General features: G+C 35.0%; 1 protein-coding gene and 1 pseudogene across 1 annotated transcript in view; one reads left to right on the forward strand and one right to left on the reverse strand.

Annotated features, from left to right (window-relative positions):
- The window catches only part of Agmo (alkylglycerol monooxygenase), a 321,568-nt gene that overhangs the window by 127,532 nt on the left and 170,303 nt on the right, over positions 1 to 23,733 (forward strand). The window contains exon 5 of the mRNA XM_069996158.1: positions 10,411 to 10,506. Coding sequence (XP_069852259.1) covers positions 10,411 to 10,506 — 96 coding nt within the window. The remainder of the gene's footprint in view (positions 1 to 10,410; positions 10,507 to 23,733) is intronic.
- LOC138810064 (eukaryotic initiation factor 4A-II-like) lies at positions 17,555 to 18,928 on the reverse strand (annotated as a pseudogene).

Genomic DNA, 23,733 nt, shown 5'->3' on the forward strand with positions numbered 1-23,733 from the left:
CATGCAATTGAAAGATAAGAATGCAATAGAATCTACAACTTCATAGTTGATTCAAAAACTTGAAAAAAATCTCTCTGCTGAATTATACATTTTCTTTTTCCTTAAAAATATTTCAGACTTCCCCTAATTAATTGCATTTAGAAATAGTAAGCACCCAAGGATGAATGAGTAGTTTGTGAATTAATGCCTTAAGGAATTAACAAAGGAATTTTTAATCAGAGCATCACATAATTCAGAATTTGAAGAAATTGTAGAGATTATATATTAAGATCATCTCTTCTTCAGGCTACAAAAAATGAATCTCAGAAAAGTCCACTATATAACATACTGGACATCCCTGGGTTGGATCTCTAGTTCAGACACATGACCACTGTTTACTATGATATTGAGCCTGATTTTGCTTCGGTCATTCCCTCTATGAAAGTTAGGTGTGAAATATTCCAGATTAGTTAAAAAAATCTAAGGGAACTAGCTATAGATGCATACCTATATCATTGCTAGAAAAAAATTCCCTTTAAAATCTGTGCAATTTTGTCAGGGACATAGACAAATAAGCAGAATGCCTCACAGCTAATTTTTGTAGGACATGAGAGTCAAGGTGTGGTGAGTTACCCTCAATTCTTGGCCAGCATACCTCTATCCCTTAGAAGGTAAGAGAAAAGGAGAGGAAGCTCTGTGAAAGCTAGTGACATTTCTTAATCTTTCTAAACAGTAAATACAAAGGACTTCAGATATCTTCAAATTTCTTTGAGTCATTTGTAAGACTCTCCTCATTAACATTATTACACAATGCCTAAAGTTTTGAAGTTGCCAAAGTGATAATGTGTTTTAGAGCAAATAAGTGGGTCATGACTTTGAAAAGAAAATTGATGTGTGAAATGAAGAGCAAAATTAAGCTTACTGTGTGTCTCCCATATTATCATGGAAATTAGATTGTCAAGCCTGACATGTAAAAGTGGTTTAAAGATAAGAATTCAATTTTCTAGAACTTCTAATAATAGTCCTTAGATTTTAAGACAATTTTAAACATAATATTACCCATAAAGAGCTATACTTTATAGGGTGCTATTTAAAGTGTCATTTTATTTACTATATACTGCACTATACAGTTTTACACACCTTTTTAATCTTAGATTACCTAGATTAATTTTATGCTTTAATAGCAAGGATGGAACTTGTCAAAGGGGCACCAGAACCCACCCAAAAAATCCCCTAATGGTAATGTTCTGCAACAGTATGAACGATAAAACATATGATGTAATTTAGAGTCATAATCTAAAATATGAAATAAATACCTTTGGCCAGGTGCTGGTGGTTCATGCCTGTAATCCTCAGGAATCTGAGATCTGAGGATCTCATCCTTAAAATCAGCCAGGCAGGAAAGTCCCTGATATTCTTAGCTACAATTAACCACAAGAAAACCAGAAGTGGTACTGTGGCTCAAAGTGGTAGAGCATTAGCTTTGAGTGAAAAGAGTGCAAAAATAGCACTCACACCCTGAGTTCAAGCCGTATGACTGACAAAAAAGTACCTTTGAAATCATACATATTGATATAAATATAAATGTAGCAGATAACAAGGAAGCATATTGCCTTTGAAGGATTTCAATTTCTGTATGTGAAATACTGTGTTCTCCAGCAGACAGTAAAATCTAATACTTAACCTCTTTGGATGGGGGCTACATTTAGAAAATTATCACCTTCTGAGTGAGGAAAAGGCTCATCCATGATGTTAAAACAAAGGTAATATCAGCAGTGATTAAGTCATGTGGAAAGAGTATGCCCTAGTTAAGAAAGATGGGATGAAGATGACTCCCCACTCCTCTGGTCTTCTTTCCAAAAGTTGTAATCCCAGTCTACCCATTAGCCAATCCAAATTGAGTATCATTTTACAATGAACTTATACTGGAGCTCCTCCAAACTCTAAAAATTGAAAGAAACAGAACTTTCAAGAAATAGTCACAGATCAGAAGAGGTCAAAAGCTATGTACATATGACCATATAACCTGATGCTAAGCAAAATGAACCCCAAGATAGGGACACAAGAGGTTTTCTCTTTGTTGCTGTTCTTCTTAATGTACTTATAATGTACTACATGATTTGTTTTGATTCTTTTGTATGTTCTTCCCCCATGGTATAACCCCTGTTGTCACTGTATTTAATTCTGGTGCCGTGCATCTTGTATATACATTTTTCTAATTTGGAGAGGGGAAGGGAAATAACAAAATGATGTAATAAGGATACAGGTTGACCCATTGTAACAATGAGATGTACAACACAGTATGTTAAAAACGAACTTTACAACTTTGTGGTGGGGGGACTAGGGGAGAGGAAGGAGGAGTTGGGGAGGTGTGGAGGAAAGGGATGGTAGGGGAAATGGACTCATTACCTTGCTCATGTAACTGTAACCCCTTTGTACAGTATCTTTACAATAAAAAATAAATATTAAAAAAGAAATTGTCACAGATCAGAGAAGGATAAGATACATGTTATTAAGACTAGGACCCTAAAACAAAAAAAATACATTAAGAAAACAAAAGCAAGGGAAAAAGTCTAGTGATTTCTAAATAATAGATCCAAATACAGCACAGTAATAGTAGCAATAGAAAAAATGGGTGAAGGACACAGTACTCTGTGCTACCTTGGCAACTCTTCTGCTATATTCTACTGAACTATGGTAAAACATGCAGCTAATTTGAAAGTACAACTATATATACATTTCTTTCTTTTTTTATATGCAAGTACCAGGGGTTGGACTCAGATCCTCACACATTCATACTTTTGCTCATGGCTAATGCTCTACCACTTGAGCCATGTCTCCAGCCTAGCATTTTTGCTTGTTGATTAGAAATGGAGTCCCATGGACTTTTCTGCACAGGCTGGCTTCAAATAGGAATTTTCTAGATCTCAGTCTCTTGAGTAGCTAGGATTACAAATGTGAGCTTGTAATGCATGTAACCATACACATATTTTCATACCCAGAGTCAATAAAATTATACACCTACTCTAAGAACAAAAATAGAACCATTATCAATTGATTCTAGCTCCTGAAAAGCCTAGTTTGTCATAAAGAATAATATTCAGCTGAGTAATATTCAGCTCACATTTAATTTTCCTAAATTTCAACCCCCTTTTTTTTTGGTATTATTGATTTTTTCTTTATTTAATTATTTTTCCCAAAGCCTTTGCATATATTATTATAATATTTAACATATTTTATTAGTATCTTTCTTGCTGGTTTATAAACATTAAGAGAAATAAGTTAAATTTGGCTTGTGAAAGAAAAGATAAGAGAAAGAAATAGGAAGGAACGGTTGACTAGTAATAAACCTGGTTGGGAGTGCAGCTCATTTGTTAACTCACTTTGCCATGCTGAATCATGAAATTCATGTTCAAGTCTTAGAAAATTTGTATATGAAAAGGGGCCCTTCACAGCTGCCCTGCCTTTGCCCAAGGTTAATTTGAAAATCCCCTTAAATAATAAGTGTGGAAATTCTTTGAAATGTATCATATACATTCCTCATGCGTGCTATTGTTTTTATATTACATACAAGACTGCAATGAGCCCTCTGTGAAATCTCAGATCATTTTATTACATCAGACTGTCTGCCAAACTACATAAGCAAAGACTGTTATTCAGTGGGAAGTTGAGGTTCCATAAAGACAAATCTGAGCAAATAAAGATATAAGAAACTAACCACTTTGATGTAATGCATTTGAATGCACTGGGGATAGAATTCTCATAACTCTTTGTCATGGAAGGAAATCACGCCTTGAGCCCCCATGAAGAGAGGAAACATAATTTCTCTCAGAGCCTTTCTCAGCTCACCAAGCACCCTGAACACCAAAGATGGTTAAATAAGGAAGACTACAAATTTCAATGTCTACCAGTTTCAGAGACTCAAATCTCCCATTCATGAGGAAAATAGACTTTTTCTATAACAAGCCAAATCATAAGCTAATTTCTCTGATTTCTGATATTTTCCTTTATAGATATCTGATACACATATGCCATTCTTAAAATGATGAATAGACAAAGAGAAATGTGAGGCATTGTCTATGAATTAATGTTATTTTATTATTACCTTTAAAAGATGTGCAGCAAGCTAAAATGTTCCATTTCTTCCCATATATACATGTGGCTGGCAGGTAGAAGCCTGATGTTAGAGGTTGGGAACCCAGCAATAAGTGAGATGTAAGCTGATGGTCTCCAGGTGATCGCTTTACTTTCCCTAGTGAAAATCAGGCCAGTAAGCAACCTTGTCGGAAATGGTTATATTACGGAGAACTAGGGAGAAGTAGAGAGAACATCACACACCAAGTAATACTTCAGTCAAAACTGTAAGAAGAGTAAAACTTTATTTTTTGTTGGTTGTGTGGCTGAACTCTGGGCTTAGGTACTATCCCTCAGCTCTTCAGCTCAAAGCAAGTGCTCTACCTCTTGAGCCACAGCACCATTTCCGGTTTTCTAGTGGTTTTTATTGGAGATAAGAGTCTCACTGACTTTCCTGCATGGGCTGGCTTTGAACCGTGATCCTTAGATCTCAGCCTCCTGAGTGGCTAGGATTGCAGGTGTGAGCCATAGGCACCCGGCTAGAAGAGTAAAACTTTTGTCAAAGTTAAATTTATAAATTGTTATGTAGAACGATGATATCTACTAAAACTATAAAATTCTAGAAAAATATGTGGTTTATGGAATGGTGATGAAGATGTGTAATACATCCCTTAGTTTCCTTAGCACTTCTAAGAGCAAGCTATGAAAAATGTGCTGGCTTATAGCAAAAACATGTTGCCTTACAGTTCCAGAGGGCCTGGGTGTGAAATCTAGCTGACTGCAAGGCTAGCTCCTTCAGAGGGGCATGAAGGAGATAAAGATCCATTCTCTTACTGAAACACTCCGGTTTGCAGGCAAGGTGTGGCATCCTTTGACTCCTAGATCCATCACTGCCATCTCCACCTTTATCTTCACTTGGTATTCTCTCTCAGTGCTAGTCTGTTGCTATGTTCTCCATATTGGATTAGGACCATCCTAGTTAACTGGTTATGACTTGATCACATCTGAAAGGATGTTTCCTCTGTGCATTCTCTGGTACTAGATGCCCTGTTGGGACCTCACCTGTGCTTTGGAGAAGACATCATTTAACCCATCAGGGCAAGTTATAGCTAAAAGATAATATCTTTCAGATGGTGGAATGTGTCATAGGGAAATGGGTAAAAGTGCATTTGACCAGAAAATTAGGCTTGGTTGCCTCAGGACATGGGCTTTCTTAATATAAACACAAGTACTTAACTCCAACACAAAATAGAAGTTGTTTTAAGTTTGGATATTGGATCTTTTTGTTCGTAACCAGAGCAGCTTTGTTTTCTTTTTTTTTTTAATTTTATTTTCTTATAAAGATGCTGTACGGAGGGGTTACCATTATATGAGTAAGGTAATGAGTAAATTTCTTGTCAAGCATTGTTACCTCTTCCTTTGTTTTTTCCTACTATCTCTTCCCTCCCTGATCTGCCCCCACTTCTCCCCCCTCCCCAAAGTTGTAAAGATCATATCTAACATAGTGTCTTGTGAGTATCATTGTTGCAATGGGTCATCCTGTGGAGAATCTTTATTTTCTTTCCACAAATCACAGACAAGAATGCTAGATGCATTCTTTGATTATCAATCTTTAGAGGTTCTGTTATAATAGGTAATTAAAAATTTAATTTTTGTCCTAAACTAAATATTATGTTTTTAAAGAGACAAGAATCCTAAAAGTATAAATATTAGAAAAGTTCATTAGCCAGGGGCTAGTGATTCATGCTTGTAATCCTAGCTACTCAGGAGGCTGAGATCTGAGAATCATGGTTTAAAGCCAGCCCAAGCAAGAAAGTATGTGAGACTCTATCTCCAATTAACCACCAGAAAATCAGAAGTGGCACTGTGGCTCAAATGGTAGAGCACTTGCTTTGAGCTGAAGAACTCAGGGACAGCACCCAGGTCCAGAGTTTAAGCCCTACAAATAAAAAAAAAAAAGAATAGTTCATTAAAGTATGACTATTGAAGTCATTGAACAATAATATTTGTTCCATTTATTTAAAATTAAAACATTTAAGCCATCTTGCTTAGCGGTTTACCAGTACATATCTCTCACTCCTCAATCCTTACTTTGCCTCCCAGTTTGTCCAGTCTTCCTAATTTATTATACATGTCAAGCAACCAAAAGTCTGCCATTTTCATGCCTGTCAAGACCAACCTGGACCTCTTCCATTCTGCCTTGAATTGTCCAACACCTGAAAAAATGACTGACTCAAACTTCCATTATCTCCAGTCCCATCTGCCAGGGGCTGAGTGAAGAGATACTCTCGGCTCTGCTATATGGATTGTGTCCCCCTTACTTTCCTCTCTCCAACCCCAAACCCTTTCCCCACCTTCCACAAGTAGAGCTTCCAAACCTGGCACTACTTTGCAAGCCTTAAACATATAGAATTTTCGTGTCTTCACCAACTTATCTCCATGTGTTACCTCAGGACCAGATGAATACATGGGACTCAAAACTCAGTCTACTTCCTGTTCATGAGTTTTCAATTAAGACTTCCTGAATTCACAGGTGGACATGCTTTCTTAACATTTTCTTTGTAATAAAACATTCATTCTATCGCCAGTCTACTGGTTAGGTGGATGCTGTTACACTTGTTTTACTTCCTTTCTTGGACCTTCTCTAACCAGGTACTCTTAACATCTGTCACCCAACAAACAAAATACCCTTTGTCCAACATGATGTTCTAGAAACACCTCCAGCTGTCTCCTTCCTGTTCTCAGGGAAAGACAGAAGTGAGCAATTGCTCCTTCTTGTTATGTTGCCACCTCTTGGGAAACTCAAACATAACTGAGGTAGAAATTTCAGGTTTACTGCTCCAGTATCCATATCTGCAAATCTAGTGATACATTGTTTTCTGATTCCTGCCTTCCATGGGCACTCACTGGGAGTCTTCTTTCATTTTTTTAAGATTCTAAAATTTGTCTCTCATAACAACAAGAACCAGATCTTCCCTACCACTGTGATCCTCTTTCAGCCTAAGTGGCTGAAATATGTGGAGTCACATATTGGCTGCTGTCTTCCCAATGAACTTACTTCACTCAAGTACATACAATAGAGATCTGGTATCCATAGGAGCAAGGCTAATCCAGATATCTTCTGGTACTAGATATCTGATTCCAAGTACACATTTTGAATTGCTTACTCGATAGCTGCATAAGATATACCTCAACACAGCATCCTCCATGCTCTTGTTTACTAGCTCTTCTTCCTTCTGTTTTCCAGCAGATGACACTGCTGATTACCATAAAAATTCAAAATCTATCTTGATACTCCCCCATCCATCTCCATTGCCATGTTTATACAGTTACCAAATCTTTACCACTCTTTTATGTATTCTACTGTCTCCTGACTATTGTTATTAAACACACATCTGTTCTCACTGGGTTATTCAAACAGGCTCCAAAAGTTACTTATGGTTTATATTTCTGATATGCTTAAAACCATGAATAGGATGTGTTCTCTCATTCCCAGCTTCTTTAATGCCACTAAAGGATCTTTTGTTGTCTCCCCTGATTACCAACCATAAAACCAATTGATCCTTATATCTATTTAGTTTAAAGATTTGGACATGGTTTCATAACATAATTTTTTTTTATTGGAAAGACACTATACAGAGGGTTACAGTTACATGAGTGAGGTAATGAGTACACTTCCTCTTGAACATTGTTACCCCCTCCATTGTTTTCCCCCGACCATCCCCTCCCTCCCTCCCTTCCCCGAGGTTCTTTTTTTTATTGTGATTAAGTGATTACATAATTTCCCGAATTTCACAGTATTGTGGAATAATGATGCTCATTTAAAGTCACAAGTTCATTCTAACTTTCCTGGAGCAAATTGTCTATCACAGTCTGTAACACATAACGGTGTTCACATGTTATACACCATATATGTGATCAGCAGCTTGGGGATATTTAGTAGTGGTTCAACCAGATGAGTGGGAGTTCTTTGTTTCTTAAGTCCTGTTAGTTTTGTCGTATCACCTAACATTTTGGATTTAGCATCCACTTATCAGGGAGACCATGTACTGTTTGTCTCTTCGTTCTTGGCTTACCTCGCTCAACATGATTCCTTCTAGCTCCATCCATTTCCCTGCAAATGCCATTATTTTGTCATTTCTAATGGCTGCATAATATTCCATTGTGTATAGATACCACAATTTTTGGATCCATTTATCTGTGGTGGGGCATCTGGGTTGTTTCCATATCCTAGCTATTGTAAACAGTGCTGCAATAAACATGGAGGTGCACGTGTCCTTGTATATTGGTTAATTTTTTTAGAAATTCTAACCCCATGGAAAATTCATTAAAATATTTTATGAACTGTGGACTTTGATTCATATTTGAATTGAAGTAAAAGGACTGAAAATTCCTTTAAAGAAACATTACTTGGGCTGGGAAGTTGGCTCAGTGGTAGAGCGCTTGCCTTGCATGCCTGAGAACCTTGGGTTCGATTCCTCAGCACCACATAAGCAAAAAAGAAAAAACCCAGAAGTGGCGCTGTGACTCAAGTGGTAGAGCGCTAGCCTTGAGCTAAAGAGCTGAGGGACAGTGCCCAGGCCCAGAGTTCAGGCCCCACGACCGGACCCCCCCCACACAAAAAAAAGAAACATTACTTATTTAACCTAGTACTCTATCACAGAGCCCGCTTTTCATAAGAGCTCTTATTATCTCAAGGGAATGTTGATCCATCCTCTGGGAAATTGTAAGGAACTACAAGTATTAAACTTCCATGCATTTTTGCAAACAGAATATTTATTAAAGCTTCCAAAAAATGCTGTTTATATTTTTGTCTCACCTTTCAATGAGGTCTGTGTCAGAGTTGAAAATATTTGTATTGTTTGAATACATTACAAAAAGAAAAAGAAATCAAATCATAGTACCATAGCTCTTTTGGAACTAAAAAGTAAGACTAGATTTCAAATAGCATTTTTTCTGTCCCAGCTAATTTGAGGAAACAGTCCTGGAGAGATTTAAGATCTGTGTGAATATAATAAAGAATTCTGTAATAGATGCTCTATCACTTGAGCCATGCTCCCAGACCTTTTTGCTTTAGTTAATGCTCAGATAGGATCTCAGAGTTTGGCCCAGTCCTAGATGGTATATATGCCTATATAATGGAATTACAAACTTGACAGACATGATCTACCATTCATAGTTTATTTACGGGGATGTGGTATCACTAATATTTTACCTAGGGTGGCCTTGAACCTCCATATTTCCAAAATTCAGACTCCTTGGTAGATAGGATTACAAATGAGAGAAACAGTACTCTTCCTGACAAGTCCTTTGGTATAGGAACCCTTGTGTTCTTTTGTTGTTCAATCATGTAAATCTATTGCCTCATAATCCATCTATAAATAATTAGACTAACTGTACTTACAGTGACAGTGGATATTTTTCATGAGTTAAGTTTAGAACCAAGCTAGAAAATGTATGTAACTTCATATGCATAATTATTACTAAATATCTTTGAAACACCATTTTTCTGAGAACAAATAAGAGGTTCTAAAATGTCCAGTCTTTGGGGAAAAAAGGGCTCCATAAAAACCAGAGAAATGAAAACTGGAAGTAAGATTCTTTTAACTCTTATTTGGTTATTTAGTTTTTCATTTAATAAAATGATTCCTTCTAACATGAAACCACTCTTGGGGATCAGAGTCATTAGGAGAATACAGGAGATCGTGCTTATGCGTTGATTGTGAGCAGTTCTGTGGTTTAAGCAAAAGCTGTTTTTCCAAGGCAGAGGCATTTCCGTCTGTTAGGAAGCATGGACTGTTATAATGTGTTCCCTCTGTGGCACCATATCACACCTCCTACCTTCATACAACAAAAAATAAGAGATATGAAGCCTGCAGTAAGCTATGTAAAAGAAAATGTATAATGGAAAAACCTATTCTACTCTTCCTCTATTTGAAGTTACATTCTTTTACAGTATTCTAATGTTATTACTGAAAATTACAGATAATAATATGGAAGTTGTCAAGTTCTGAAGGAAAATGTTTTTACAGTTTTTGTACTTCAATTATAAATGTGTATTTATTTATAAGAAACCACTATACTTCCAAGGAAGCGTATTTATCTTTTCAAAATTAAGGAAATAACATTAACTTTGAAATTGATAGTGTAACTAGAAACATTATACTTAAGATAGAAGTTTCATAGACTATTCTCTAACATGTCTGCAATTGTACCCTCATGTGAAAAAACTTAATAATACGAAGTCAAATATGTTAATGAAATATATATGTTATAATTAATAATATATGTTATAATTAAGCTTTATGCTGAGAAATCATATATGCAAATTAACACAAATACTTTTTTATCTTAAAGATTTTCTACTCTCCCTTGGCTCTCTGTATACCACCATCAGTGTATGCTGTCCATATTCAGTTCAATCTACTCTACCAATTCTGGATCCACACTGAGGTAACATGATGTGTGCATGTATGTGTGTGTGGTGTGTATATGTGTGTGTTTTTAATTTTATACCTAAATAGCCTACAGCAATGCCCTGGAAATCTACTAGGAGCTGATTTATTGTGTAACAAAAATCTTTGTCTGCCTCCTTTAAGGGGAAACATCTGTTCATTTTTATTCCTTTTTTTCTGAATATATATTGCAAAGTTTATAAGAAGAAATGAGTCCAGTTGGTCTCAATTAAATAAAACAATTTTTGAACTATTAAGTACCAAAATATTTTAATGCCACATTCAATTTAATATCTTTCTGTATTAGATTATTAAATATTCTGAACCAAGCAACATTGAAATATATATTATATTTATATATATTTACTGATATATATCACATATCTATATTTATCTATATCTAAGTAGAACTTATTGAAATCTCATTGAAAAAGTAAAAGATTTGCAAAAATTAAGAAAATATTTTTATTGACTCTCCATCAATGATAGAGCATACGTTTTATTTGAAGATGATCAATCTACTGTTGGGGTTTTCTTTCTCCAGAAAACCTAACAAAATTAATTTTTTGGTTCTTCTGGAGTATCTCAAATGATCAGATGTCAATGTTTACAGGTATATTATTAAGCAACTGTTTGTTGTATGAACTATTATAGTCATGTTAATATTGAAAACTGTCGATCCAGAAAAAAAGTCCCTTCCTGAACAAAAGAAAGCCTTTTCAAGTATTTGGTATTTATTGGGAACCTTTTGAAGTTCCCATAAGAGGAACACTGGCAGGTGTTTCAGTGGGGGAAATAATGCCACAAATCACTGTTGCAGGAGATTCCAAACCTTGATACAACCATGAGGATTATTTCATTAATCTGCAGTATTTCATGCTACTGCTTTGCTTAGAATAAAGACACTGTTATCTTAACTCTGGACATATGTGGTATTAGGTGAATATCTCTCATGAAATATAATTTGTTTTATGACAGTTGACATACATCAAACAGACCATGAGACAAACATCTGAAAGAGCTGTTGAGGCCAATCCTGACTCTAGAGGTCAAAGACCAAATTTGTTTAAATCAGTGGAGGGAAGCATTCTGGTGATTTACATGGAGGGGTTAAAGGAGAATTACATTTTTATAGCAGCTGTGCCCCAGGTCATGCCATGTGTTGGGTCAGGTATTAGTCTAGATAGTAGACAATGATGCCTGAGTGATTTCTACCTTTCTCTGTATCTCTCTGAGGAGTCCCTGTGTTGGAATTTGAGTTCCCTAACATGAAGTAAACTGGGAAGGCATAAAAGCTAGTGGGGAGAATTTTACGTATTAACCTCAGGAACTCTTGGTGGTTACATTTTCAGTTGAAAAGCCACGCATGAGAATCTCTCACTTGTGCTACATTTCAGACTTGTTGAACTACTTTATCATGTGTGGTTACTGCGCTGGAGTGGTACTAGAGGAGACAGTATACTTTTGTGTTTGGTTGTGTTAATATTTGTACTCAGTGCCACATGTTTGTTAAGTGGGAGCTCTACCACTAGACGTGTGTTCCAGTTTCTTTTCACTTTATATTTTTGTTTCAGATAGACCATCCCACTTTTTGTCTGAATATAACTCTGGACAGATATTCCTTTATTATTCCACTCAGTGTCTGGGATTATAGACATATAATGCTATGCCCAGCTCAACAATACACTTTTGAAGTTATGGTTTGGACCTTCAAATTTTTTATTATGTTATTGACTGTGAACAGATTTCTGAGACTTTTCACATCTGTGTAGTTACACTGGTTAATTACATGCAATATGTCACCATTTGTTCACAAATAATAGAATTATTCCAGAGATTCAAATGACTTAGCAGTAGCTGCTTCTATACAGAAAGCCAAATGGAGTAGTAAAGTGATATAGGGAGAGATTAACTATATTAAAATTTAATTATTTAAACATTTACTTGCCCATTTTTCAATTAATAATTATGATAAATGGAATTGCATCAAACTGAAGAATTTCTGAATGGCAAAGGATATACCTAACAAGTTAGATAGAAAACCTACAGAATGGGAGAAGTTTTACTAGCCATGAATCAGATAAGGGCCTCATATGTAACATCTTTCTCTTCCTACCAGGTAGTGTAGTAGAGGAAATTGCTGCTCAACAATGTTCTGGTTTTTGGCTTCCTCAGTTTCATCAGGTTCCCCAATGCATGGGCCACTGCATTAGCCAAGTCTGGAAAGGGAGAAGGGGATTTGTATGTGGCTCCCTTCCTGCTTCCTTCCCCTCTTGGAATTTCCCCTTTTATTGTCCAGTCATTTAGAGTTGCAAACTTTTGACTCTTGGCTCCTAACCTTGTAATACTAGCACTTGCATTTTTCTTTCCCCTTTTTGCTTCAGACAGACATTCTAAGCACATGTTACTCTTCCAGCTAAGTCCACTAAGTACATACATTGCTTGCTTACTGATACAGTTAGCAAGCTTTGAGAAACATATTCCTCCCATCAGTTACTCTCTAAATTCAGGAAGTGGTCTTAATAAGATATTCCTTTGAGAATATATTCATGATAGGCTTATGTTATAAAGGTTAAAAACAACACAAAATATAGGACTATGGAGGTTTCTAATGCAGAAAATTAGGAAGCATATGAATCACAGAGTAAAATTATGAAGTAATGAAACCAATAAGAGAACAAAAATCAGGACTCTGTAGAAGCTGAGACATAGAGAATTGTATAAAAATGTATCATAAAAGCTTAGCACAGGAGACTGAAAGTAAGCAGTTTTTCTGAGGACACAACCAATAATGTGTACAGATAATTGCTTTTTTTGCTCCTCAAAACACAGTTTTCATGAAGGTTTGCAAATATTTACCCGTTCTTCAAAATAGTGTGTTTTTGACATATTCAAGTATAAAGTATTATTTTTATTTTAAGTAACTATACAAACTTTATGTTACATTTCAAGTAAAATGTATGCTTGTACCATGAATTTTAGGACATGACTGCAGACTTTTTCTAGTTATATTTTTCTTTCATGTAGGTAGAAAGTATATTAGAATTATTGAGCTAGTCAGCTCAATAATTTAAGTATTTGTTATATATAAGGAAACATGATATCTAAGAAGTTTCTGAATGTATTATTTATTATATTATAAAACTTCCTTTCTAATGTCAGGAATACACAATAATTTGTCTCAGATATTTGTATCTTGAGGATAAAGAAATAATTCACAAGATCTATTTTATAAGGTAAAAATACATATTTCTGGGATTAATCTTTCTGAATTTGCTGCTATCTCAATGACATTGCAGCTTTCTCTGTCTTGTACCTGAGTTTCCTCATAATCATAACACATGGCATTGTTTTGAAGATTAGAAAATATTATTTGCCACCCCAATAATGAGTGCTTAGGACACAGAACATACAAAGATATTTTTGTATTATTTGCTGCCATTATCGATTTACAAACTACAAACATTTATTTGTGTCTGATGCACAAACAAGGTCTAAAATGCAGGAAAGCCAATATAGCCATCTGGTTGCAAGAGCTCCCAGTTACCTAAAGGTCCTGAGAAATAAATGGAGAGATGCTATTTGTACTGGCTTGTCTTTTCATTTTAATTTGGGCATCATATAATTATGCAGAACCCAATGTTTTGCAAGAAGAATCTGAAATATTTTAACAAATATTACCTTACCAATCTGAATAATCTTGGGAAAAGGTACGTTCCAAAGATTCTAGGTGACTTGCCTTAGGACATATGTTAGTGTCAGAGAATTTCACTACAGAAAGGGGGTGCCTTGCTCACTTCTATTAACTAGACAGTTCTCCCCCTCTCAGGGTAGTACATTTTTTTATGTTAATATGACAATAATTTCTAAGCATTGTTCACTTAACACCCTTCCTCTTTAAGAAAAAAGCACAGAAACAAACACAAAAATCCTATTTATGTCTCAGTGTAACGCACTGAATAAATAAACAACATTGTGCCATGAAAACTTCAGGGCCATTGGTTGGGACAAAGCTTAGCTGTAATTAGTTGCCTATGTAAACAAGAAAAAAAAACGCTATGTAGCCTTTTCACATATCTATTACTACCCTCTTAAAATTGTACCTACTTTCAGAATCTACTATTGAAAGCATGTTTGCAATGTTCTTTTGCTCATTGACCAAGTTCAAGATTATTGGACCCACGGTATTTAACTTCATTTCCTGACCCTCATTTTATTGATTTCCATTATTTGCAATTTAGCCAATATTCATTTATTCATATTAATATTAAACATTCACTCAAAATATATAGCACATTACTATATCACAAAATGTCTGTGAACAAGTATAATAATGTCTAGAAACAAAAGCTACAGATAAAGTAAAATAGATATCAGGTTTGCAAAAAAAGTAATTATAACAAATAATGTGCTCATTGCCTTCCTAGAGTAACTGTAATACTCTGGACAGCATCTTTACAATAAAGTAAAATGAAAAAATAATGTAAAATGCATTTTTTTACTTTCTGTAAGTCAAGCAATATTCTAATTACTAAATTGGAACTGAAACTATAAACTGAAAAATGAAATTTCTTTCTATTCTTCTCTGAAATCAAATTACTTATATACTATCTTTTTTGAAGAGTATTAATTTATTCCTGTTTGCTCTAAACAGTGCCCATTGAAGATGACTATTTTTCTGGCATGATAGTGAATTGTATACTCTCTCCCTTTTAAAACATTGATTATACACAGGTTGAGTTTTCCTTTCACATACTTAATTCTTCTCATCCTTTGACCTAATTTAATTTATGTAATTTCATGGCCTACATGAATTTTCATTTTATCTTTTATTTTCAGACAGCTCTGGCAATCATTTTAAATCCTGTTATATAAGAAATTCACAACCAACAATCAGAGGAAATCTTAAATGGCTTGCTGCTGCAACAAAGATAAAGAAAAAAAATCTTTAAGTTCATGGGCAGATTTCTAAATGGGACTCTTGTTTAACCTCTCCTATCCTGTCCCATAGCTCAGCTAGTAGAGATAATCCCCACAGCTATTCACATGTTCATTCCTGCTCTGTCTGTGATGGCTTATGTCCATTCCTCACCATTCATCAATTATCACTTTCTCTAAAATGCCTCTTTGACCTCTGACTTAGAGTCAAGTACGCTTATCTTTACACTACCTCAGTGTTTATTTCTATTTCATATTGATTCTTAAGGATGAAGAGCTTAAGCTTTGCTAGAGAACACAAATGAGATAAATGAATTATTCTAGAGGGGACATATCACCTCTAGAATAATGAAACTTAATTCTGTTCATGAAATTGAATCCAGAGCCTTATGCAAGCTAGGCAACATTGAATGTAAATTCTTAGAACACTCAGTTATACTTGATGTTAAACTTTCTGCCTTAACCAGTATTCTCTGGGTTTCTTAGTGGAAAAATATCCCTTTATTATGTGATTGAGTGTATTTGTGTATCTGTATATATATTACATTCAGACATATATTCTAATAAATATACTAACAATATATATTCTAATAAATACACTAACAATACTATTATTGATAATTATCATTAGTGTCCAATGACTATATATACTATGTGTTTTTATCTATTTGAAATAACATTTATATCTGAAACATACTTATGCAATATCTTCTACAAGAGTACAGGTTCCTGAAGGTTATTATTGTATAGGTTTTGATATTTAAGGAAATTTGGTGGAGGGGGGAAACAAATTACATTCCAAATTATGATTGTGATTTTGGAAATACTTAGAAGAGATAATATATTGGGATTCTTTTATTAAAGTAAATATTAAACACTTATTCCAATAATACCTAAATACCTTTCTTTTCTTGAAATAAGTATAGATGTTTTATAGTGTTTTGACAATCCTACTAAAATTCCTGAATCTACCTCTAGTGTTCTTCATTTAATTTGCTATGACATTTTTATCTTATCTCTGAGCAGTTGCTGTTCAGTCTATAATTGTAATGCAAAATCTCTCTTATGGACTTGAACTCAATATTTCCTTTGTCTTAACATATTTAAAAACTTTTGACATCACCAATAGATCTAAAATCATGTCTTAAATCATCTACTTCTCTTTGTTTGCATTTCTCTTAAGTCAACAGCAAGAGCAAATTTTAGTGTCAAATTTGACTACCTCTCTTGTATCTTATGTTTAATTAAATTCTACAGACTTCTAGTTCCATCTGAATAAAAATGGTTTATCTTTTCCTTTTATAATTACCTTTCCAGATAATTCATTTCCACCTGGCTTATTTACATGTAAATATCTAGTGTTTAACAAGTACATATATATACATTATGTATTTGTGGTTTTATTTATCTAGCAAGCTAGCTAGCTAGCTATTTATTTGCTGGTCCTGGGGCTTGAACTCTGGGTCTAGTTCTGTCCTCAAGCTTCTTTTGCTCAAGGCGAGTACTCTACCACTTGAGCCACAACACCACTTCCAGTTTTTTTTCTTTCTTTTTTTTTTAAGTGAATATGCAATTTATTTAACCTTCAAACTTCATTAAGACGTGCTATATGGCAATTTTACTTGGAGTTTAACACTACCTAGGATATGATTGCTTGCTGGGGTTTAGCAACAGGGTCCATTTCATACTTAGCACTAACTGAATAAATACAATACCAAACAAACTGCATTCAAATGCTTTCTAAAAAAAAAACAATTTTAAAGGCCTTTCTATTCAGGATGAGAAACACAGTAAAGGCAGATATGCTAGTTTAACATAATTGGCAGATTTTATATAGCACTTTTAGTCCACAAGTATATTATTAAATGAGAGAACACATATAATACAACCATTTCTACAGAACTAGGAAATAAAGTTCTAAGAAAGAAAGATTTTACAGATTTTACAGACCCCCATCTTTTATACCCACCACAACAGTCTAAGTCTAAAGAGGATGAAGCCAATGACTTTCCTCAGAGAGCTCACGACTAATGTCACTTTCCTATCAAAATCTGTATTTCTGAGTGATCCGTAATGAGCATTGAGGCAAGATTCAATTATTTCCAAAGAAGCACAATGCACATTGTGGTCACCTATTCAGCAACAACGAGCACTGCATTCAAAACTCTCATCCCAGGAATTAAATAAGGTCAGCCACATTCATGGGCATCTCCTCCACTGTAGTATTGTAGAAAGTCTCAGTGTCACGAAGAATCCTCTTCCTCCCAAATCAACCCCCTCTTCCAAGTCAAATCACTCTTTATTCAAACAGTATGCTATTTCACTTATGAATCCACTTCCTAAATTACGTCAACGCCATTTCTGAGTGCCATCTCTTCACCAACTGCTACTATCGACTGCTGTGAATATAGTTTTCATGATTGGTAGGTAGATCATAGTTTATAACCAAAGGCACTCGTTGCACATCAATTCCACGAGCCAACAAGTCAGTAGTGATCAAAACATGGCTTAACCCTGATCAGAATTCCATCATGATAACATCTCTCTCATTCTGGTCCATGTCTCCCTACAGAGCAGAAACTGTAAAGTTCCTGGCATGCATATTCTCAGTGAGCCAGTCTACTTTGCGCCTTGTATTGAGGAAAATAACAGCGTGTGTGACAGTGCTTCGTACAAGTCACCAAGTGTGTCCAACTTCCATTCCTCTCTCTCAACATTAATATAAAAGTGCTTGATTTCTTCAAGGGTCAATTCTTCCCTCTTCACCAAGATTCGAATTGGATCTTTCATGATTTTTTTGGTCACTTCCAACACATCAGTTGGCATTGTGGCAGAAAGCTACACGACCTGAATACTTGTATTTAATTTCTGGAAAATCTAATAGATTCAATCCTTAAACCCTCGGCTCATCATTTCATCAGCTTCATCCAAAACAAACATTTTGATCCATTTTGGAGAAAGGTATCATCTGCTCAACATGTCAAACACTCTCCATGGTGTACCAACAACAGTATGTACCAACCTGCAGGTGCTTCAGCCTGCAGGTTTTGCATTTCATTTCGAACATTGGTTCCACCATTGCAGGCATGACAAGTTGCTCCCATATAATCTCCAAGTGTGAGAATTACCTTTTGGATCTGTTGAGCCAGTTCTCTGGTGAGGGCCAATACTAGTGTTTGGGTCTCCTTGAACTCAATCTCCAACTGTTGCCAGGATGGAAATAGCAAATGTGGCTGTATTGCCAGTACCTGACTGAGCTTGAGCAATCATATACCCTTTAATACAAGGGATAATAGCTCTCTGTTGAATAGCTGAAGGCTTCTCAAAACCATAAGCATAGATGCCCCGTAGAAGAGACTCCTTTAAATTCTTATCATCAAAGTTATCAACAATCTCATTTCAGTTGCTCTCAATGATGCCATCAGGGTCCTTTCCCTCTGTGCTGCCATGTTCTCTGTTATAGTGGCAGAACCACCAGACATGATCAGAAGGACGCCTCCGAGACCGACTGGAAAGCCCAGTATTTTTTTTTTTTCTGGAGCAATTTTTTTGAGATAAGAGTGTCATAGACTTTCTTGCTTTGGCTGGCTTTAACAGTGATCCTCATATCTCAGCCTCTTGAGTAGCTAGGATTACAGGCATGAGCCACCAGCACCCTGCAATAATATATTTTGCATGCATATTGCATCTGAGGTGTGTTTTTTTTTGAGGTGTGTTTTTGAATGAGTTATCTGTATACATTGTCTTAGTTCCTACTCAAGATACTGAATTATCACCTGCTTCCAAGGAATATAATCTAAAACAAGTCAATAGATTTAGATTTATAAATCACATAATCATATAATCATAATCACATAATCATAATCATATTTACTATATATATTTACAATATTATACACATAAATACATTATTCATATACATCTATCTGCTTATACATACAAATATGTGTGTATATATAAAAACGGATCACAAAGGATTGTTTTTGAGTGTTCCCACCTGAATTGTCTCTTTTTGTCACTAACGTTTGATTTCAGAATGGTAGTAAGTCTTTCCAGTAGGAAAACGTTTTAAAAATTCCAATAGTTTTATTAAACTTGCAAACATATATATAAACTCTCAAAATTTATGGATCTTAAGCTTTGTGCAAGTGGCTCACACCTGCAATCCTAGCTACTCAGGAGGTTGAGTTCTGAGGATTGTGAGTTTTTTGTTGCTGTTTTTGCTTTGTTTGTTTGTTTGTTTTTGTCTGTCGTGGGGCTTGAACTCTGGGCCTGAGCAATGTCTCTGAGCTCTTCAACTCAAGGAGAGCACTCTACCACTTGAGCCACAGGGCCACTTCCAGTTTTCTGGTGGTTAATTGGAGATGAGAGTATCAAGGACTTTCCTGCCTGGGTTGGCTTTGAACTACCATCCTCAGATCTCAGCCTCCTAAATAGCAATGGTGGCAGAGGTATAAGCCAACAGCACCCAGCAGGATTGTGGTTTGAAGCTAGCTCAGGCAGGAAAAGTCTGTGAGATACTTATTTCCAATTAAGGTGTCTGAAGTACAGTTGTGGCTCATGAGGTAGAGTGCTAGCCTTCAATTAGAAACAAAACAAAACAACAACTTAGGGACAGCCCCTAGGCCCTGAGATCAAGCTTCTGGGCTAGCACAAAACATGCAAATTTCCATTTAGACCTGTTGCAGAAGCATTTGAGTCTGCACTCTGAAAGACAGAGTTAACATGATGCAAATCTATCTACTGAAATGAATGGAGGAAATTTCAGAGAGAAAGGGACAGTATACCATAATGGAAAAGAACAAATTCTGTATAATCAGATCTCCTATAGAAGATATTTCACAATAGAAAATTGTCTACCTTCTTCAACAGTTTGCTACTGTAACCAGAAAGAGCACCTATCTAAGTTGGAGAAATATTTGTTAAATAAACAAGATAGAACACATTAATAAGCTTTTTTAAACTGTTAGTTTGCTTCTTAATATGCTAAGTGATGATAATCAGACTTACCCTCAAGAATGAATCAAGGAAATTACATATAATAACTGTGTAGTATGAAACATACAATGTTTTCAATGAATGGATGTTTTGTAGATATAAAAACCTAAAAATCTACACACTGGAATTCATACATAAAGTAAGAGGTAGAATACAAGCAACAATATTTTTTTTCTTTTTTTATTTTAATTTTTATTTTTTGTGAACATACTGTACAGAGGGGTTACAATTACATGGGCAAGATAATGAGTATATTTCTTATCAAGCATTGCAGCCTCCTCCTCTGAAGCAACAATAATTATGTAGGGTACCTGCATGCATCAAAATTATTTCAGTGTTTACAAAAGATACAGAATTATTGTTTTCTTCTGAGAACTATAGCACTTATATCTCTGGGAAGCTGGGGAAGGAGTCTGAATGTTGAACCAAAAAATTAGACTGAGTGTTGAGGCGATGAAGCTTAAACAGTATAAAAAAGGAATTGACATGCAAGTATTTAAGAACAAGATAATTTATTCACCGTTGTCCTCCCAATGCCCACAATTCAAATAAACATAAGTGAGGATCTTTTAATTAAATGTGGATGAGGTGATGGTGTTGATTATATTCTCTATTTAGGTATATGAATTAGAAAGAAGCAGAAAGAAAAAAAGGTAGAAAGGGCATTCTTAGCAAAACCTTAAATCTGACAATATATTGATTTTAAAAAAATCTCAAGGATCCAAGGAGGGGAGTATTTTATTAAGACAGCTTGATTTAGAAGGTAAGTTTTACCAATAGGATGACAAGGAAATGGAGGTAAGACATATAGGGCATTGTAGATTCCAGTGTACTGACTGGGAATTTATTTTGTAAGATTTTAACTTTAAAGATTTATATCTATAAATAATTTTAATATAGCACAATTTACAATAAGTGGTAGAAAAAAGCTATATTTTATAGTTGAAGCTGAAATGAAGGTTCCTGTCTGTTTTGTTCTTTTAAGTATCTAATGGTTAGACAACAGTACATTAATATTAAGTCTATTAGTTCTTCAACCCTTTTTGACTAATGAGCTTAGAGTTGGGAAATATAATCATGATAGCAGTCTCAATGAAGTGACGTTTGGAATGAGTCACAAATATGGATCCTCAACTCAAGCTATTTGGGTTAGATTTTTGAACATGGACCACTTAACCATTTCTGTTGTTTTCTTTAACATAACACTGCTGTTATAGAGTGGGGTGCTTTTCTATTTGTACATCTATTTGTACTTGTAGATATACAATGATATTACTATATGTGAATAGTTCTATTTTTCTTACTGTCAAATAGATTAGTGTTAAAAGTGAGTCTATTAGTTTCTATCCCTCTTTGCTTAGTATCTTATTGTATTCATTTTTTGCCTATTCAGAAAAGAAATGTAAAGTATTATTTAAGAAGTAAGCTAAAATAAATTCTGTAAAATTTTAGCATGTCTAGCTCTTGTTCTCTTGTTTAAGGAATAATATAATCATAAGAGACAAGAATGAGCCTTCCAGATAATTTATTATAAACACAGTTCTTTAAAACTCTTGTTTATTGTATAAACATAGCCTCTAGGCCCAGTCTTTTTGAAAACCAAGTCTTTAACTCTTTAACCCTGTGGTTGGACTCATCCAAAATTTACTCCCTACAAAGCCCTTTATGATCCCAACAGTCTTGATACCTCCAGAATGTTTTATTTCCAAACTATAAATATTGTTTTTTCACTCCTTGGTGTGGAAATTCAGCTACCTCCACATTACATGCTTACTGAAGTAGAAAACTGCCTAATCAGATAGGAAAACATTTGGCAGTGAATAAATCAGCATTTGTCGAGTATTTCAAAGTGTGAAACTGGGCAGACAAGCACATGTCCTAAGCCCTCTGCAATCTCATGCTTCCCTGAAGAGAAATCAAGGGCTAGAATATGGCCGTCACTACCATCTGTCTAAATACTTGAGTGTGTTGTCTTGCATTAACACAGCAGAACGATTAGACAAAGTAATTAAGATTTTATTTCTTACATTTCATCACCAGATGCTATACAATATAGAGTTATCCATAAATGTTTAAATTGATTAAGCTTTGAACCAGGAAAATAATGAGAATTAAAGATCAACTAATTAAAGAGGAGAAATAAAACATTTAAACTACGGACTTGCAGAGTTCATGGTTTTATCTTTTTTATTCTAAAACTATGAGAATTGTTATAGCTTTTAATGATAATTATATTCATATATATTTGACAAATATTCACTAAAATATTTTGTATCACTTATTTGTCCTGTAAGTTAAGAAATAAAGCAGTTGATGTTAGCTTGTGATTTCCATTATTCCACTCTGTGACCTTAGATAAGATCTTAGAACAGTGACTCCATAGACTCTATATTTTATAAGTATCTGAATAGATGAAATATTTGTAGATTATTTAGATCACTGCATAAACTGTTGAAGAAATACATGAGTAAGGAAACATTTTCAAATATCTCTGTACTAATCAACAATGTCTATTTGTAAAACTACTTGGCAGGGAACTTAATAAAGGCAAGCATTTTGCTCAAGTTAATTATCAGCTTGGATTTTCAAAGGAGATACAATTTGCTTCTTATTAATTTGGTTCCCAATGAAAAATTCAAATTGATTATAAATTTAACCACTCTACTGTGCAGTAGTAATTGAAATAAAAACATTTAGCGATTTTCTTATTGGCTCCAAGACAATACAAAATTATACAAAAAAGGTGTTGTTTTTCTGAAATAAGTCTAACATTCCATTAAAGGGTAGGGCTTGAATTTATTTTAACTTTTAAAACATAGTAAATTCCCTAGAAATTCAGTAATTGGGTGTAGAGTGAATGGGCTGGATGATAGTATGCTTCTTGGTTAATTCTGAAAATAGAATTTGTTTTCCCTCCCTCCCTCTCTACCTCCCTCTCGCCCTTCCTTCCTCCCTTCCTTCCTTCTTTGAAAATATTACTAGAGGGCTGGGAAAGTGGCTCAGTAGTATAGTGATTGCCTTGCATGCATGAGGCCCTGGGTTCGATTCGTCAGCACCACATAAGTAGAAAACGCTGGAAGTGGAGCTATATGGCTCAAGTGGAAGAGCACTAGCCTTGAGCTGAGGAGCTGAGGGACAGCACCCAGGCCCAGAGTTCAGGCCCCACAGCCAGCAAAAAAAGAAAAAACAGAAAAGAAAAGAAAAGAAAATAGTACTAGAGCATGAAATAAGGGGCTTGTACTTGCTAGTCAGGTACTCTCACTTGAGCGGTTCTGAATCCTATTTTCAC

Source organism: Dipodomys merriami, unplaced genomic scaffold, assembly GCF_024711535.1.
Source record: "Dipodomys merriami isolate MVZ:Mamm:240054 unplaced genomic scaffold, mDipMer1.0.p SCAF_5, whole genome shotgun sequence".
NCBI classification, from domain to species: domain Eukaryota; kingdom Metazoa; phylum Chordata; class Mammalia; order Rodentia; family Heteromyidae; genus Dipodomys; species Dipodomys merriami.